The sequence below is a fragment of the Mytilus californianus genome, unplaced genomic scaffold (genome assembly GCF_021869535.1).
Source record: "Mytilus californianus isolate M0D057914Y unplaced genomic scaffold, xbMytCali1.0.p SCAF_3, whole genome shotgun sequence".
Taxonomy (NCBI): Eukaryota; Metazoa; Mollusca; class Bivalvia; order Mytilida; family Mytilidae; genus Mytilus; species Mytilus californianus.
In genome coordinates, this window is record NW_026262679.1 from 92,046,873 (window position 1) to 92,068,077 (window position 21,205).

The 21,205-nt window shown below is 32.7% G+C and overlaps 1 protein-coding gene and 1 long non-coding RNA gene across 2 annotated transcripts in view; both read right to left on the minus strand.

The window, feature by feature from the left end:
- LOC127735432 (uncharacterized) overlaps positions 1-21,205 on the minus strand; it is a 115,418-nt gene that overhangs the window by 68,767 nt on the left and 25,446 nt on the right. The window lies entirely within an intron of this gene.
- On the minus strand, positions 201-19,929 carry LOC127735424 (ATP synthase subunit alpha, mitochondrial-like). Its single transcript, XM_052245589.1, has 10 exons — positions 19,783-19,929; positions 18,659-18,734; positions 16,637-16,803; positions 10,398-10,571; positions 7,483-7,649; positions 6,251-6,399; positions 2,756-2,907; positions 1,626-1,958; positions 1,141-1,285; positions 201-598 (listed from the first exon to the last, which is right to left on the minus strand). Exons 1-10 carry the CDS (start codon positions 19,840-19,842, stop codon positions 366-368), a joined length of 1,656 nt encoding a protein of 551 aa, XP_052101549.1. The 5' UTR covers positions 19,843-19,929; the 3' UTR covers positions 201-365.

The following is a 21,205-nucleotide window of genomic DNA, read 5'->3' on the forward strand; positions in this document are numbered from 1 at the left end:
ACCTCAGATCTTTTTTTTTTTAATAAACAAGTTTCCTATACTCAACATCTTGTAGATCATAATTAAATCCCTAGGAAACACCTTATTCTATTAAGTGTTTAAATTACATGGAAACAGGACTTTTATTTTGAAATAAAGTAAACAAACTTTTAACTAATGTAAGATACCAACAAGGAAAATAAAATAAAAAAAGTCTGAAACTATGTAGAATAACTTTACTCTTGTTGTTTTTACAATGCGGACTGCATCCAGAACAAGAATAGACCTGTGTAATAATAACTAACTCACACAGCAATAATGATATCACACTTTCATTCATAAATATTCATTGTACAAATTGGTCTTAGCACTAAAAATCTCTTCCTTTAACCCTCAAATCCTGAAAGGAAACTCAAAACAACTTGTTTTAATTTTGCATCAGATTCTTCTGTAATCATGTTGTCCTTTGCAATTGTAGCTAACAATTCTTTTTGGCTGCCTTGAATGTGTTGTAAAAATGCTGACTCAAAAGCAGTAATTTTGGATGGATCTAATTTGTCTAAATGTCCTCTTACACCAGCATAAATAATGGCTACTTGTTCTTCAATGGGCATGGGTACTGAAAATAAACAGATGATATAAAAGAAAGGCAACTAAATCTAACTGGTGTTGCTTTTACTTAGCAACTTTTTAAAATAAAAACTTAGTCACACTTATAAAGTCACAAAAATTATACTTAAAAGTATAATAAAATATTTTCATAATCAATAATACCCTTGTGTGTCTACATTATTTTTTTAAGAAAAGAAATCAAGATGAAGGCCCAATATTCCATGAAATTTTCAACTGCAACGGAAATTAATTAAGCCTTGTGATATTGACCTTTATTCTTCCACCTCCCTCAATTTTTTACATGTTCTCTTTTTTCTGTTCTTTTCAATTAAAAATCCTGTATTTACAATTTTACCATTTCTCTATAAATAAGGTCCAAAATAAGCTAAAATCATACGTTTTTGTTAGCTTATTCAGTGTAGTTTTTCTTGAGGTTGAGAAAATATTGAAGCAGGTATTTTGCCTTTTTCATTATTATCATGATTATCCTAGTACCAGGTCATTTATAAATATAAACTTCTGTCTTGGTAAATTATTGATTGGACTTACTGTATTGTCCTTGTTTAAGAAGCTCAGTTAATCTGACACCTCTGTTGAGTAAGTTTTGTGTAGCTTGATCTAAATCTGAACCGAACTGGGCAAAAGCAGCTACTTCTCTGTACTGAGCTAATTCCAATTTCATGGAACCTGCAACCTATAAGATGTCACACATGAATTAATATACAATATATAGTACATACCATATAAGATTACTGTTTAACTGAGGTATAAACCCTTTTAAATTATGTTGAAGACTTATAGCTTGGAGAAATTAATATTTATTTCAAAATGTTGTTGTGGATCTTTCTTATTGACATGTACCTCACATCTTTCTAGTTTGTAATATTTTAAGATTATTCCCACACAAAATAAATTCTGTACAATCAGCCTGGGCAATTCTAAATTACATCTATCATTTAATTCTATACCATTCATCCTTGCCATTACCTCCACTTCTTTTCATACCGTTACATAAATTTACAGTATTATTTTACCTGTTTCATGGATTTGGTTTGAGCAGCTGATCCTACTCTGCTGAGTGACAATCCTACGTTAATGGCTGGTCGGATACCTTTGAAGAACAATTCAGTCTCCAAGAAGATTTGTCCGTCTGTAATGGAAATGACATTGGTTGGGATGTAGGCTGATACGTCACCAGCTTGTGTTTCAATGACGGGAAGGGCGGTCAAAGATCCACCACCATGGTTATCATTCATCTTAGCTGCTCTCTCCAGTAATCTAGAGTGGAGGTAGAATACATCACCAGGGTAGGCCTCACGACCTGGAGGACGACGTAGCAACAATGACATCTGACGGTAAGCTACAGCCTGTAACAAACAATCATTAGCAATAATTTGATACAGTTTATTTGGAATTTTTCATTTTGCTATGAGCTACATTGTACCTGCAACTAATTTTGATAAAAGTTATTTGATCATAGAATTATTTGCACGTTCCAAAATATTGCACTGTAAGAAAACCATCTCTTTAACCAATACAATTTCAGTCATTTGAATGGACAGAAAAAGGTAATCCATTAAACCTACAACTGAACAAGTGTGAGTATAATCAATATATCAGAATTGAGTATGTAGCCTTGATCTATGAATACTTCTGTATTTCCACTAATACTTAATTGGAAAATGGAACCCTGTCCTTTAAGTAATTAATTTGACATCAAATAATTTTAAGGAATATTATCTAGCAAATTTAAATTGGACAATTGATCAATGCACTGATTTGACTTTTACCTAGGAATTAATTTTTTTTAGGAATATTTCATCTTCAAGTTTCTGAGACATTGACCTCCAATTCCAAACCGATACAATTAATAAACTCTTGACCTTTGATGAATTCATGTGATGGAGACACTGCAGTTTGATAGTAATACACTTGTGTAAATTTATTCCTTGCAAAGTTCTGTACCTTTTAAATTTCATTGAAAAAATAGAAATCCTGTGATACATAGCTTTAATGTAAACAACAAATAAAAAAACAAACAACCAGTGGTTCAATCAGTACCCGCAATGCTGATTTTCAAGACATTCTAACCTTATATATGACACACCATCTAGTGGTGTGAAGTATCATTAATATTCTCAATAGTCCAACAAAGATTGTATACCTGTTTTGACAAATCGTCATAAATGATGACAGCATGCATGCCATTGTCTCTGAAGTATTCTCCCATGGCACAACCAGAATATGGAGCCAAGTACTGAAGGGGAGCAGCATCAGAAGCTGTAGCACTAACAATAATGGTGTATTTCATAGCATCTGGAAGATTCAAAATATATTTATGGCAAACAATTGACTCAACAATTATATATAAAATGCTTCGCTGGGGCGCAGCTTGATACGACCGCAGAGGTCGAACCCTGAACAGTTGGGGCAAGTATGGACACAACATTCAAGCTTGATACAGCTCTGAATTTGGATTGTTATTAAATATTTGACACAGCATAGTTTTCTGACACAGAAAGAATGTGGTCTAAGAACTTGAATTTTTTTAATTTACCTATTATGGTCCAATGTCCAAAATCAAAATACATGGTTAGATTCAGCATATCAAAGAACCCCATATATTCAATTTTTGTTAAAATCAAACAAAGTTTAATTTTGGACCCCAACTTGGACAAACTTGAAAACTGGGCCCATAATCAAAAATCTAAACACATGTTTAGATTCAGCATATCAAAGAACCCCAAGAATTCAATTTTTGCTAAAATCAAACTAAGTTTAATTTTGGACCCTTTGGACCTAAATGTAGACCAATTTAAAAAACGGGACTTAAAATTAAAAATCTAAATACACGGTTAGATTTGGAATATCAAAGAACCCCAATAATTCAATTTTTGATGAAATCAAACAAAGTTTAATTTTGGACCCTTTTGACCTCAATATGAACCAATTTGATAGCGGGGCCCACAAATAAAAAATCTAAATTCATGGTTAGATTCAGCATATCAAAGAACCCCATATATTCAATTTTTGTTGAAATCAAAAAAAGTTTAATTTTGGACCCCAACTTGGACCAACTTGAAAACTGGGCCCATAATCAAAAATCTAAACACGTTTAGATTCAGCATATCAAAGAACCCCAAGAATTCAATTTTTGTTAAAATCAAACTAAGTTTAATTTTGGACCCTTTGGACCTCAATGAAGACCAATTTAAAAAACGGAACCCAAATTAAAAATCTAAAAACACGGTTAGATTTGGCATATCAAAGAACCCCAATAATTCAATTTTTGATGAAATCAAACAAAGTTTAATTTTGGACCCTTTTGACCTCAATATGAACCAATTTGATAGCGGGGCCTACAAATAAAAAATCTAAATACATGGTTAGATTCAGCATATCAAAGAACCTCATATATTCAATTTTTGTTGAAATCAAACAAAGTTTAATTTTGGACCCCAATTTGAACCAACTTGAAAACTGGGCCCATAATCAAAAATCTAAATACATGTTTAGATTCAGCATATCAAAGAACCCCATATATTCAATTTTTGTTGAAATCAAACAAAGTTTAAATACTGGACCCTATCTTGGACCAACTTGAAAACTGGGCCCATAATCAAAAATCTAAACACATGTTTAGATTCAGCAAATCAAAGAACCCCAAGAATTCAATTTTTGTCAAAATCAAACTAAGTTTAATTTTGGACCCTTTGGACCTCAATGTAGACCAATTTAAAAAACAGGACCCAAAATTAAAAACCTAAATACACGGTTAGATTTGGAATATCAAAGAACACCAATAATTCAATTTTAGATGAAATCAAACAAAGTTTAATTTTGGACCCTTTTGACCTCAATATGAACCAATTAGATAACGGGGTCCACAAATAAAAAATCTAAATACATGGTTAGATTCAGCATATCAAAGAACCCCATATATTCAATTTTTGTTGAAATCAAACAAAGTTTAATTTTGGACCCCAATTAGGACCAACTTGAAAACTGGGCCAAAAATCAAAAATCTAAATACATGTTTAGATTCAGCATATCAAAGAACCTCATATATTCAATTTTTGCTAAAATCAAACAAAGTTTAATTTTGGACCCTTTGGACATTAATGTAGACCAATTTGAAAACTGGACCCAAAATTAAAAATCTAAATACACTGTTAGATTTGGCATAACAAATAAATAAATGTGATCAAAGATTTTACAAATCTAATGCGCCATACTGTGCAATTAAAGATTACTTCTTGAAATTTTTCAATATTTGAAATTTGAAAAAAAAATAATATTTGAAGAATAATTCTTTTTAATTTCTGAAATCTGAAATGAGAAAAAATTGGCCCCCCACAATTTCTTTTTATCCCCCCCCCCTTTTTCCCCCAAAAAAATTCTTTCCCTCAAGATATGGTCATAATCTCAATTCAAATTTCCAATGGAGTTGGCAACCATAATTACCCATTTAAATTTACCATAGTGCTAACTTAATCTATTTTATAATAGAATTAATAAAAATATAGTGTCAAATCTTTCATATGGATTTTTTTGTAAAAAAAAAAGATGAAAACATTTGCAGATATTTTTACTGGTCTTCCTTTATAAATATGCATTTCTTTAAACATAATTTAAAAGCAGTGTAAGGGAAGTAACCAAAACGTTGTATTTGGATTACCTCCCTTACACTGTTTTAGATTATCTTTATTGTTCATTAACCATTACTTTATACATAATTTAAAAGCAGTGTAAGGGAGATAATTTCAATGATGTATTTGATTTATCTCCCTTACACTGCTTTAAATTATGTTTTGTACTAGAAGTATTTGTCCATTAACCAGGACAACCTTGTTTTCCCCCCTTTTTTGCCCCTAATTCCTAAACGGTTTGAGCCATAACCCCCCAAAGCAAATCCTAACCATCCCTTTGTGGTATGGAAACTTGTAGTATAATTTCAGAGAGATCCATACACCGTTCCACAGTTATTGTCTGGAAACTAGAAAATGCTCATTTTTGGCCCCTTTTTGGCCCCTAATTCCTTAACTGTTGGTACCATAACCCCCAAAATCAATCCCAACCTTCCTTTTGTGGTATTTAACCTTATGGTCAAATTTCAAAAAGATCCATTCACTTAAACTAAAGTTAGAGTGCGAAAACCAATATGTATTCGGACGACGACGACGACGCCAACGTCATACCAATATACAACCACAAAATTATTTTGCGGTCGTATAAAAATGTACCGTAAAGATCATTAAGATCGTTAAATTATTGCAAAACGTGAAAATTATCTTATTTAAACTCAAAAATTTATAAGCCAAGGATGTATACTTAATACCTCAGGAGTTTTATGACCAAAAGGGCCATAAGAAAAATTGCAAAAGGTTAACTTTGCCCAACTTATTTTCTAATTCAATCAAATATCTATCCCGACTTTTCAGTCACCATTGTCAATTAACCATTACCTTCTGCTTTGATAGTGTTATTATTTTTCAATAAGTTTCTTTACTAGACATTGATAAGATTAATTGTCAGTTTCAAAAAATAATTATCTGTTTTATATTCATTGGATTTTTTCAATTCCAGTGTTGACACATATTTGCTATATCTCAGTTTGATATCAATGAGGAAAGAATATTCATAATTTCACAATACTAACCAGTATCAGTGAGACGTTTTACGATCTGTGCTACAGTTGACCTTTTCTGTCCAATGGCTACATAGATACAGTAAAGTTTGGCGTTCTCGTCTGTTCCGTCATTGAATTTCTTCTGGTTAATGATGGTATCAATAGCAATGGCAGTTTTTCTGATATAACAAAAAATTGGGGTGTCATTATTTTCATTAAATTAATGACCAATTATAATAATTTAATAAGAGTGTACATGCTGGATATCACACCTGCTTCACTGACCATGAATTTATGTTAAAGTCTTTAATAGTAAGGTTTCACTACAAGTATCACATTAACTTAACATTGTCAATAATCCATGTAAATGAGGTCAAGGTCAGATGAACCCTGTCAAATATAGTTAATGTATTGTATCTGAGAAACACTGCTGATTGGATTAGCCTTCCTATGTACCACAAGCAATACAAAAATGTAAACTTGTTGAATTGAAATTCTCAAACAGAAAAATACAGATTTTAACTTTTGGATGAGTAACAATTTAATTTAAATCATAAATAAAAGAACAGAGTTCCAATGTCCTCCTCGTTGAACATATTTATCTGTTCTGTCCAAGGACAATAACTCAAAAAAATGTTTTTGTTCTTTAAAAACTTTTAAAAATTATCTTACTAGAGTTTTGAAGACTTGAGAGCAATTTCCAATATATTTGATATTTCCAAGGGAAACTCATTAAAAATATTTGATCGGCACTTATTTTTGGAATTGTCTGAGACATTGCTTTTGATATGAATTCAATAAAAATCTGGTAAAAATTGTACATGCGAGAGCACTTACAATGCAATTTTCCAAATAATCAATGTCTCCAAACATAACTCTTTTAAAAATAATTGATCAGCACTGATTTTTGAACTCGTTGAAGACATAACTGATATAAACCTATAATATGAGTTTCATAAAATTCTGGTAAGAATTCTACACATGAGAGCGATAACAATGCAATTTTCCATATAATTAATGTTTCCAGGGCCTGGGCATCACTCTTTTAAAAATAATTGATCGGCACTGATTTTCAAAATCATCCAAGACATTGCTGATATAAATCTATGACATAAGTTTTATAAAAATCTGACAAGAATTTCATACATGAGAGAGCTAACAATACCGGAAGGACGGACACACACCCAGTATTTCTATGTCCCCTACAACGTGTTGCACAGGGGACAATTATTTATAACATATACATCAACATTATTACATACCCGGTCTGTCTGTCACCAATGATCAATTCTCTCTGTCCTCTTCCAATAGGTACCAAGCTATCTACAGCTTTGATTCCAGTCTGCATGGGTTCTTTTACTGAGATACGTGGAATGATGCCCGGAGCTTTGACACCTACTCTGGCTCTTTCTGATGTTCCAAGTGGTCCCTATGAACAAAGAATACTTTAAATAAACTGTTGACAAAAATTTTCAACATGTTCAAAGTAAATGAATCCAGACATTAGTTGCATTGTTGAATAATTTCCAAAGAAATGAAATTTCTTGAGGCTAATAGTAAATACATCTGCATATAAAATGCTCCGCAGGGTGCAGCTTGATACGACCGCAGAGGTCGAACCCTGAACAGTTGGGGCAAGTATGGACACAACATTCAAGCTTGATGCAGCTCTGAATTTGGATTGTGATTAAATATTTGACACAGCATAGGTTTCTGACACAGAATGAATGTGGTCTAAGAACTTAAAAATTTTAAATTGGACATTCACCTATTATGGTACAATCTCCAAAATCTAAATACATGGTTAGATTCAGCATATCAAAGAACCCCAAGAATTCAATTTTTGATGAAATCAATCAAAGTTTAATTTTGGACCCTTTTGACCTCAATGTGGACAAAGTTGATAACGGGGCCCAAAAATCAAAAATCTAAATACATGGTTAGATTCAGCATATCAAAGAACCCCATATATTCAATTTTTGTTGAAATCAAACAAAGTTTAATTTTGGACCCCGATTTGGACCAACTTGAAAACTGGGCCCATAATCAAAAATCTAAATACATGTTTAGATTCAGCATATCAAAGAACCCTAAGAATTCAATTTTTGTTAATATCAAACTTAGTTTAATTTTGGACCCTTTGGACCTTAATGTAGACCAATTTGAAAACGGAACCAAAAAATAAGAATCTAAATACACTGTTAGATTCGGCATATCAAAGAACCCCAATAATTCAATTTTTGATGAAATCAAACAAAGTTTAATTTTGGACCCTTTGGCCCTCAATGTGGACCAATTTAAAAAAGGGGCTCAAAATCAAAAAACTTAATACACGGTTAGATTCAGCATATTTAAGTACCCCAAGAATTCAAGAATAAAACCCTATTGAAATTGGTCAAGAAATAAGCAATTTATACTAAGTATCTTCTTTTGCACTGTGCAATTGAATATTTCTTGCTATTGCGCAATACTGCACAATTGACAATTTCTTGCTATTGCGCAATATTGTGCTATTGGATATTTCTTGCTATTGCCCAATACTGTGCAATTGAAGATTTCTTGCTATTGCACAATACTGTGCAATTGAAGATTTCTTGCTATTGTGCAATACTGTGCAATTGAAAATTTCTTGCTATTGCACAATACTTATTATATAATAATTTACACCTCCTGTTTGGTGTGTATCTCCTACCATATCATTATTATTTGCTTTTAAATATAAATCAGAAATAACCAACTTAAAATGGAAAATTTTAAAAGAAAAAAAAAAAGAAAAAAAGAAAAAAAAGGAAAAAAAAAAAAATCCCCCCCAAATTTTTTGAACTCCTTACAGTCTTCACGCTGAGTGGCAGCCCAGGCAGCCCAGGCTTGTAATATTGCTCTCGGGCCTGTAAAAATCATATCTACAAGCCAACAGAATCTAACTAAAAATTTTCAAAAATTGAGCTCCAGGCCTGTAGATTTAGCAGTTCATCGTGAAGACTGCCCTTATGATTCATCACCCCCAAACACAATCCCAGCCTTCCCTTTGTGGTATGGTACCTTGCAGTACAATTTCAGAGAGATCCATACACTTGAACACAAGTTATTGTCTGGAAACTAGAAAAATGTGTTTTTTGGCCCCTTTTTGGCCCCCAATTCCTAAACGTTTCGGGCAATTACCCCCAAAATCATTTCCAGCTTTCCCTTTGTGATATGGAACCTTGTAGTACAATTTCAGAAATATCCAAACACGTACACACAAGTTATTGTCATGAAACTAGAAAAATGCTTCTTTTTTGCCCCTTTTTTGGCCCCTAATTCCTAAAATTTTGAGGCAATTACCCCCAAAAATCAATCCCAGCATTCCCTGTGTGATATGGAACCTTGTGGTACAATTTCAGAGAGATCCATACACTTACACACAAGTCATTGTCTGGAAACTAGAAAAATGCTTGGGGAAACTACCCCCAAACTCAATTCCAGCTTTCCCTTTGTGATATGGAACCTTGTAGTACAATTTCAGAAAGATCCATACACTTTCACACAAGTTATTGTCATGAAACTAGAAAAATGCTTGTTATTTGCCCCTTTTTTGGCCCCTAATTCCTAATATTTTGAGGCAATTACCCCCAAAATCAATCCGAGCATTCCCTTTGTGATATGGAACCTTGTGGTACAATGTCAGAGAGATCCATACACTAACACACAAGTTATGTCTGGAAGTTACAAAAATGCTTATTTTTGGCCCCTAATTCCTTAACTGTTGGTACCATAACCCCCAAAATCAATCCCAACCTTCCTTTTGTGGTATTGAACCTTATGGTAAAATTTCATCGAGATCCATTCACTTAAACTAAAGTTAGAGTGCGAAAACCAATGTGTCTTCGGACGACGCCGCCAACGTCATACCAATATACGACCGCAAAAATTTGTATAATAAAAAATTACTGACTTTAACACCAGTGGCTTCCATTCAACTGACCTTACCACAAACTTTAACAAAAAGAGCATGCCTAATTACTGCTTTTAAAAGGCAAGATGGGAAAACTGCCCAGTGGATCAAATAATGATTGGTCATGCGCCCTACAAAAATGGCCTAGCTGAACATGGACAGCTTAAGGAACTGTAAGAAGTCAAATTTACCTTCAATAACACTGCAAAAAAAAAAAAATGTCATCTTTTTAACTAGCCTTACCTTTCCATCAATAGGAATACCTAAAGCATCAACAACTCTTCCTAATATTTCCTTTCCAATTGGTACATCTACAATGGCACCAGTTCTCTTGACAATATCACCTTCTTTAATGAGTTTGTCATTACCAAAAACTACAACACCAACATTGTCTCTTTCCAAATTCAAGGCCATACCCTGTAAAAGAAAATATAAAACCAGATATATTTTTTTCCTTTTGTTTTACCATCATTTTGCTGTACTGAATGTATTCTTTGTGAATGCAAAGTAGTGATTAATAGAAGAGAAGTGATGTGCTTTAAGGATAAACTAGACAAACCGATGAAAAAATACAATGATATCAAAAACCCTCAAAGACATTTAAGGCGAAGTGTACGTAATTAACTACTCCACAGATTTTTTTTAAATTTTACATGTGGATTCTGCTTTTAAAAATACATCAGACAATAAAATAAAAAAAGGGGGTAACCGTTTTCGTTTTTCAGATACAAGCTGTTGAAATTAACAGCATGATACACCAAAAATACAAAGGATACAGTACGCACAGAGAGTTTGTAATCGCGAACTCTAATCACGGATTTCGGAGTGTAGCGGTGTCACACCGCGAATCACGGATTATACTCCCAATTTCCTCCAAAGATTCTCTCCCAACACCGCGTGGCTGTTAATTGGTTTATTGCCCATCGGATGTACTGAAAATTAATGACTCGTGACAACATAATCGGATTAGCCAGATTTATTATCTTTGTACATTTAATCGATCTTGATTGCACCTGTGTGCTTTAAAACACGGTATTAAAATTTCCTTTCTTTGACAGATAAAAATGTGAAATTTTCATTCAAAATAAGATAATTATTCTTGGATGTATTTGCCCCATGTCATTGTCATTTGAAATAAAACGTACAAACGTATAAAAATACGAATAAAACACTTATTTTGTATTTTTATTATAGTCCGGTCAGGTCATAATTTTTGTTTTTTCAACAAAGACGATTTTACTACAATTAGAATCTTTTATGACCTACTCAGTGAGCAATATCCGGTTCATTAATTGTTCAATATATAAATATCAACTGGCTTAAAACAAAATGATGTTTTTACGGTAATTTGTCCTATCTAAACCCAAGAGTTAATTTAACGGATCAACAAGTGAACTCTGTTACTTTCAATTTATTTTGCAATGTAAAATATTATGTTTCACTACCTCGGTAGATTACCGACTTGAAATATTTGAACTCAGAAAAGAAACTGTAAAGTGACAACAAAAAATGTGGATCGGATTTTTACGATCTACACATTTTCACAGAGGATCTCTACCAACGCCCAACAGGAACTGAACGACATGCATCCTGTTTTCATCTACCATTTATGTATATTGTTGACCATGGACGTATAAATAATGTCATGCAGGTTTATGTCCTGTGTTGACTTAGAAACGTAAAATTAAAAGGCTGGTGTTCGTTTATTCAGAAAAGGATTATATTTTAGATTCCGGTTAATCAATTGTAAAAGGACCTTCTAGAGCCTCAATCTTAAGGCACACAAATGTCAATCATTCCAAAGCAAATTTAAAACCCGAATGAATTTTCCCACGGTCATCCAGAAAGGTCACCTGAGTTTACTGTTACGTGATAATATTTCCCGCCAAATAAAAATCTCGTGGACAAAATTGATGTCACTATTTTTAGCATTCAATATTGTGAGCGAAGTCAAGTTCAAAGTTCAACCACGGACTGTTGATCACTGAGATGTGTATCGTCTTCCCACGGCAATTAATTTCTTTTAAAAAATTTAAAAATCCCTGTCCTTTATACAACACACAAGTTTACATTCATTGTGCGTAAATGAATATTATGCAACGACGAGTTGATGCAGCTATAGAAGTGTTGTAGCCGAAATGTAATTATTTATCCTAAAGTAATGCCAACAAATCGTAAAGAGAAAATGCCGTAGACTTATTAAGTATAACGAATGGTGAATAGTATTTTCTTTTTTACTTGCGTATACAAATTTTGAGACACGTAATTTTCTTTAAACTGCTCACTTTTATATTCAGCGTTAGTTTCCGTTTATTTTTACGCAAGTATGTCTCATTTAATAAAATAATTTACCGATGAACTTAAACAAGGTCAAAATCAAGTATAGTTTTTGTTATAAAACTTTAATGCAATTGAAAGAATTAACAACAACATTCTGCTTTTAAATCTTTAATTTGTTTCAAGCAATTATGTAATCGTAAAATGAAAATGGCGTGGACTTATTAGCATAACGAATAGTGAATAATATTTTCTTTTTTACTTTTATACAAAACTTTGAGACATGTAATTTTCCTTTAAACTGCCCACATTTATTCAGCGTAAGCCTCCGTTTATTTTTACACAAGTATATCTCTTTTGTAAATAAAATATTAATTTACTGACCAGAAAAAACAACGAGGTAAAAATCAAATACAGTTTTTTTTTAATAAAACTATTTTTAAATGTACATTGTAATTGAAAGAATTAACAACAACGTTTTGCTTTTAAATCTTTTATTTGTTTCAAGCAATCAGAAATATAACCTGATTATCAATAGACAGGAAATACAATTGTTTAATTACATAAGTAATCTCACATACCTTGACTGTCGCGTGCCGGTATAGATCAGAAGGATTAGGGCAATTTATTACCTGGTGTGACACCGCGTCACACCGGACTGGGAGAGATGTCGCTAATACAATAAACAAAAGGTAGCGAATTTACGCGGAAGTCGGAGGGAATACTCCCAAATTTCTCCGAGAATTTAGGGAGGGATGTCGGAGTTTCCTGGTGTCACACCAAGAAAAAACTTGGTGTTCGGAGTTTGGGAAGCCTTTCGCGAAATTTGTACTGTATATAGGGAAAATCATAAAAATCGGCAGATATTTTTACTTTATCAAGATTTTCTAATTCGTTGGTCCACAGAAGTTTTTTAAAAATCGATATGCGATTCAAAAATGAACGACGAACCCATTGGTGCAAAGAAAGTCCTTAGCAACCGTGCTAGTTTTCAAGCTATATCCTGTGGAAGTTTGATTTTTAGCGGAAAAAATAAAAACATTTGGCGACGTTATTAATGTCTACTGTAACGTCATCACAATTTCTACTCTAGTTAACGCTATTATACCGTACAGTGTCGTAACAAAATCGTGAGTGTGTATAACGCATTTTCCTAATTATTGCAAATGCTCAAGCGTAATCAATTGATAAGGAAATAAACTGACAATTTTTTAAGGATATTTCTGCTGCCAAAAAAAGCAAATTGGCAAATAAATATACTGCAAGTGAAAGAAAGTAACTGTATAGACTTTAAATCCACCTTTTCTTAATTAGACAGGGTTCCACATCTTTTTTGAAATGCTTGTATTTATAGCTGACTATGGGCGTTGATCATTGTTGAAAGCCGTACGGTGACCTATAGTTGTTAATTTCTGTGTCATTTGGACTCTTGTGGAGAGTTGTCTCATTGGCAATCATACCACATCTTCTTTTTTAAAATTGTATTGTTCTGATAATTATGAATCAAATATCAAGTTTGAAATTGTCCCAGTTAACACAGCGTTGACAGAATGATTCTATACGTATTTAAATAATCGGTTATAATATTGGGATCGCGTGTACACGTCTTTTTTAAAATCTTATTTATGCATGTTTGTTTTTTAAAAAAAGTGAATATAATTTGCTGCATCTTTTCATCCTCACCATTTCCGGCGCTATTCGAGGTATCGCGCACAAAACCCATTTTATTTGTCAGGTTCACACGCGTGCACGTGACACAACTCTGCAATTTTATTTTAAAAAATTCCTGTCTCGATCGCTTTCCCTTTTCTTTAACTACACGACAAAGCATGATCTAATGTTTGCTAGAGATTTTAAGTAAAAAAGGAAATATTTTTTTGTACCATTATTTGTTAAATATCCACATGCACGACTCCCAAAAAATAAGAAAACTGCATCTGCATATTATCTTGAGAATTTTTATGGCTGTAATAAGGTCAAAAGAAGAACCCGCTTATGAATTTTAGCAAAGTAAAACATATCGGAGTTTTAACTTCACGTAGCACAGATCATTCCCAGTGTTAGCCTTAGCATTGTGTATATTGTGTATACTGCTAAGGCATTGTGTATATTGTAACGCTATAAATGTACTGGTGTAATACTATAAATGTACTGGTGTAAAGCTATAAGAATGTACCAATGGCGATGCTATACGAGTTTACCTAGTGTAGTGCCATACAAATTGTTCCTGTATATAATGCAAATGAATTGCAGTTTTGTTAATATAATATGAAAATAAGGAGATGTGGTATGATTGCACATGAGACAACTATCTGCCACAGTTTAAGGTAGATCGGGTGTCTTTTTCTGAGCGTCCGTTCTGATCATGTTGCAAAAATTCTTTTTTGTTTTAAAAATATTTTACCAAGTATCATTTGATATACAACAAAATACCTAAAACTTGAAATTTAAAGATTGAACTATCAAAAAATTAAGTGTCGTAAAGTATATTTAAAATGTTTGGGGATTTTTTCAAGAAAATAAGGCCCATGACCCTCTATTTTTATTTGATATATTTTTTTGGGAGTTATTAATGAAAAGCAATTCTCAGGCTCATCGAATTTTAGCCAATTCTATCGTTTAATGTTTCCGCAATAAGGAAAACTTAAGTTTCCCCTATATTAACAATATAAAATAACCCAAATTTCGTTAATTTCAATGTGTTATTACGAAAAAACAAGGTCCGTGATCCCCAGTTTTTATATTGAAATTTAAAATGACATTGACCCAGAGGTCTTTTACAGAAGTTTAAGAAAAATCTATCGTCCAACATTTAGACACCCCAGCTACCTTAAATGATGTGGATGTAAGCAATTATTATAGGCAACCATACGGCCTTCAACAATGAGAAAAATCCATACCATATAGTCGGTTATAAAATATGTAAAAAGTCCGACATTGTAGACCTTATTTTCTTCACCCCTACCTTATACTACTGCTGAATGATACACAAAAGCACAACAAAAGAAAAAAAAATTCGCTATCCCTTCGAAATCGGATTTGATAAAGAAAAAATAACATGTTCTATTTTTATCATACATGTGTAGTTTCAGTTTCAACCATGGTTCTAAATTTAGATTTTACTTTCCCCAAAAATTGCGGACGGAATAGAAGACATCTGTTTATTTTCTACACCTTGAAAACTGAGATTTGGATGACATAGATTTTACTTATTCTGTGATAAATGTAATAGTGCTCAATTCTTAGTTTCTGAGTGTGTAATGTTTTGTGGACGGAATCTGATGGGTTTTTTTTTTTTGCTGTTGGCTTTTTCTTCGGCTTATAAATGTTGTACTAGTGGTCGATTACCCTTAGTATCTTTTATACTTTTTACATAAATAATAAAATATAAAACATCATAAAATTTTCAATTGAATAAAAACGGACATGCCAACGTCTTTGTTGTTCAACACACAAATTCACATGCAATATATCGTTACCTACAATTTTACGCTACACTGTGAATTTCATTCAAAACTATGGTTTTTCAATAAATATTGTGGGGTCAATTCTCAGGTTTGATTTTTAATGAATTTGATACGAATAGAAGCAGAATTGTCACTGGTTTATTTTTTAATTGGTTATAATTTTGTTGTTCAGGCGTTTTTACCTTCTGTTGAAATAAACACGAGTCGTATTGTGTACCTGCTCCTGCGTGTCTAAAACAAAATCAGTGGTAATAGAGTCAGACTAACTCACAATAGGATACTCAGATTTCTGATTGGAGTCATTCTAATAATTTCTTTGAAGTTGTGAGATAGCACATGAATACTTGTCTGAATTCATGATAGACCGCACAAAGTCATTTCTCTTTCATGTGCTCATTTTCCTTTCTTGGAGTAGGGGAGATAACCCGCGTAACTAACGACGCACGTTTTTTATCCCAAATTCCGCTAGAGGCGTGCAATTACGTACACTTCGCCTTAAAGCCATGATTTTAGCTTTCGTAAAACTGTAGGTCACAGTGAGCTCCCATACTTTGTTTTGCATGCATCTGAGCCTGAATTCTTCAAATGTAGATGTATAATGTGATATGAGGGATGATATATGATGCATTTAAAACTGAACCATTGATTACACATCATTAGAACTATTCTAAATTGTTTTTAGACCTTGTATCCTTAATTTTTTGCTCAATGTAATTTAATCATTATATAAATTTTCACCTTCAATCCACTAGAGAATTCCACCATTTCTTCTGCCTGAATATTTTTAAGACCATACACACGAGCAATACCATCTCCAATTGATAATACTCTTCCTGTTTCCTCCAAATTTGTCTGTGTCTGTTGTCCCAATATTCTTTCCTCCAAAATTGAGGACACCTCTGCTCCTGAAAAAAATTGTCTCATTTGTAATTGCTATTAAAATTTTGAACAGCAAATTTTAAGATACTATATTACTGAACCCAACTAACTAATTTGCAACTTATTTATCTGTGTATCAACATTTCTTTTATTCTTTTCTGTATAATATTTACACTGCATTACTTACCCCCTTTCTCTATTCAAAGGGTCATTTTATCAATATTAACAACTATTGCAACATTTTAATGCTTCTTTTATAAAACATTTGTACATGTATTTTATATAGAATGAAAGCTTTACAAATGAACTTGTTGCCCCTAATTGTTTGAATATATGTATCATTTTTATGCAGTGTTTTGCAGAAATAAAATTTCATAAACCATTTAGGACATGATGAAAGCATATATTTTATAGAATTAATATCATGGCAAGTATGGTCATCAAATGTTCCTCTGATTGCTTCTGACAAATACGGCCACAAAATGTATTATTTCAAATAATGAACAGCTCTAAAAGAGTGATATGAAATGCTTCCTTTTTCAAACATCAAAAACTATTGAAAAGGTTATCAGAATAGAATGACTTGTTTTAAGTAATCCAACTGCAGTCTGCACTATAAACCATTAATCTGATATCCCAGACCAGTAAAATTTTATCTGGACTAGTACATGTATGCATTTGCAAAACTTTTGTTCAAACACATAAGAATAAACTGCTTCGCTGAGTGCAGCTGGATACGCCCGCAGAGGTCCAACCATGAACAGTTGGGGCAAAAATGGACACAATATTCAAGCTTGATACAGGTCTGAATTTGGATTGTAATTAAATATTTGACATATTATAGGTTTCTGAATAAATGTAGTCAAAAATTAAAGATTTCTTGCTGTTGTGCAATACACTGTGCTGTTGCGCAATACTTAGTAAATCTGTTGTCAGACTATAAACAAATAAAGTTCAATTAATTCTCAATGTCATATTAGAAAATTATGAAAATGTAAAGGGAGCTTACATCAATAGATATAAACAATTCACCAAAGTTTCATGAGAATTGCTGACAGCATTTTTGAGTTATTGTCCAAAAACTGGAAAATCCCCCCTTTTTTAATGAATAAAACCCCATAACTCAGAAATGTAAGATGTAAAATTTAAAAAATTCTAAAGGGAGCTTACATCAATAGATATAAACAATTCACCAAAGTTTCATAAGAACTGTTGAAAGCATTTTTGAGTTTTTGTCTGAAAACTGGAAAATCCCCCTTTTTTTATGAATAAAACCCTGTAACTGGGAAACGTATAATCTAAAATTTATAAAAATCAAAAGGGAGCTCATGTCAATAGATATAAACAATTCACCACAATTTCTTAAAAGTTGGTGAAAGCATTCTTGAGTTATTGTCCGAAAACTGGAAAATCCCCCTTTTTTTAATGAATAAAACCCCATAACTCGGAAACATAAAATCTAAAATTTATAAAAAACGAAAGGGAGCTCACGTCAATAGATATCAACAATTCACCAAAGTTTTATGCAAATTGGTTAAAGCGTTTTTGAGTAAATGTCCGACATGTTGACGACGGACGGACAGACGGACGGACAGAGGTATACCATAATACGTCCCGTAAATGGGCGTATAAAAATGTCAAAATATTGGTCTTCAGACAAGAAGTTGGAATAGATGGTGCATACTGCACTGGAAAATTCTGTTTTCCTACTGACTGCTATATTTTTTGGTTGACATGATACAATGTGTCTTTAATCAGAGATTAAACAAAAACATGATAGCTTAATGACACAATAATCAAAACTATCAAATAACCCTTTACAACTGCATCTGGGAAAGCAGCCCAACAGCTTCTTTAATTAATTAAGCAGTCAAAGAATACCTGTATTGTAAAGTGGAGATGAAGAAGAGATGTTTCTAGTTGCAACACAGCCAGCACCCAGGGCATGACGGCAAACCTGTAATAAACACAAGAACATAAACATGATAAATATTATGTTTTCTAGCTTTTAATCTAATGAAGTATTTGTAGTAAATTAGTAATGAAAAGTTAAATGTTAATGAAATTAAGCAAAGTTATTCAGGGCTTGAATAGCACTGAAAATAATGTTTCCTTCTATGAACATAGAATTTATTGAGGTTCAATTTCCTCTGGAGAGACGAGAGAGATGATTGTTAAATAGAGTGTCTACTGAACTTTTCTACATACAATATTATATGCATCTTTGAAGATTTTTTTGTGGTGGCATCTTCTTAATTTAAGAACTGCACAGTACCATCATGCATTATGGTTTCAGGTAATACACTGATTAATGATCAAGTACATACATTTGTATGTACATTTTATTACATGAATGCTGGACATAACGAGATTAAAATTTAAAAAATTCTGTGTTCAGACATGTCACAAGTCAGATGCTGTTTGTGACATTAGCTGTAGGATTTCCTGGCATTTGATTAAGTACTGTGCAATGTTTACAAGAATACATGATTGACATCACTTCTCTCATACTCATAATTTCTCGACACCTTGGGAAATCCCTTTTCATCCCTGCCGAAAAAGGTCTCAAAGAGATACGAGTTTGCTACCCATTCATGTTTCTATAAATGATGAAGTATGCTTCATATTTTGCTCACTTCACCCATCAATAAATAAATAAATCAATAGTTTTGTTTTGTAAACTTGTAAGCCATATATTAATTTGCAGTTCGCTAGTTAAAGATACTGAAAGGCTGCTTTGACCTTGAAAAAACCGTGTGTAATTTCTGCAACCATTGCGATACTACTTAATTACAAACTTGTGCATTGGCAATTGTAACATATCCACTTGCGCATATCCAAGATATTATCATAAAAGCAAAGTTAATCTCACGATGGAAACCACTGACTCTGAAAGTCATCAGGTCAATACATAACCGGCACTTTTCATATTAAAATACATATGGAAGTAATACACATGCAACGTGTTTCAAACGATTAATCTCATGATATATGTTTATGTTAACCTTTGTTGCAGCCCTGGGAAGCTGTCGAGCTATAGATGATGCTAATCGGGCTGAAAGCATGTTTACGTTGTTTGTTTCTCGTCTGTGCCCGACGAATATGGCCGATAGTAGACCCGTGAACTTGACAAGGAGAAACCCGTAGGTTGTTCCAATTTGCGACTTTTAGGGGAACGAACTTAGAGCTAGTGTATGATCTTATAAATGATTTAAAAAATCATCTCATGTATACTCATACCAACCACAAAAAATATTACTGTTAGAGACCGTATACCATACCATAATTCTTTTGATTATTTATATATATATTAGTACAGTAAATTAAAGTCATCTGTTCAAGTTCCCTTTTGAATTCACGGTTTCACATTTTGTTACTATACCGTCCCAGACTATACTTGTAGCTTTACTATAAAAAAAATTTATTTGCCTGTTTTTTGGCTTTTTATTATGCCAAAACTGTCTCAATATCAAGAAATTGGGGAAATGTATTGGGTCTTTAATATTGAAGACAAGATCAATCTATGTGTGCTTTCAAATTCTATGCGGCAAACGAACAATAGGGCAGACCACTGGAATAAGTCATTCCAAGGATTTGAATGAAGCTTTACTGAAAAGTCCTCGAATATAATTGTTTTGATATCATATATAATTCCATGTGTAAAAACGTTATTTATTATAGGCTATCCTTATATCATGCTATCTTATTATTCAGTTAATTAGCATCTTATATAAATCAAAGTACTGAGGTACTGAACATCGGATGACCGCAAGTTCTGGTGGATGGTCACAGGCACTTGTTTCAGAAAAAAAATCGAATCTATATTCCTGAAAGTTAGGTTAAGGTACATACATGTAGATATATTTTTTTTTCTGATACAAGTTCCTGTGTGGATGTTGAATAAATGACAGGGAATTCAACCTCAACGTAATGAATTATTATATTGTAGTGATATAATCATTTAATTGTTATCAATATGATATAGCTGTTTTGTTGTTATACATTATATTAATATTTGTATAACAGTTATATATATATAGCAGATCATCTTAATAACTCTACAGGCAAATTTTCATCCTTGTCAGTGCAAAACGTCCTCGAGATATTCTTCCGCATGCGTTAACACACATTTTCGGTATTTATGATTTATATTTCTCACGTCAAAACATTTTAACATCATTTAAATATTTTCATAAGTATTCATTGAAGAAATGAATTTATAACAAGCGATAAGGAATGTTATTTTGCACTCGATAATATCCGCGTATTTATACGAAATACGTTCCGTTATCAGTCAAAGGCGCAAGAAATTTCTGCGGCAACATAACACCGGGATGACCTCTAAAGGTCACATCCGATGTAAAAAGGAGACGGTGGTCGTGGATTATGGTGGTATGATTGCCAAAGACGCAACTATCCACCCGAAAG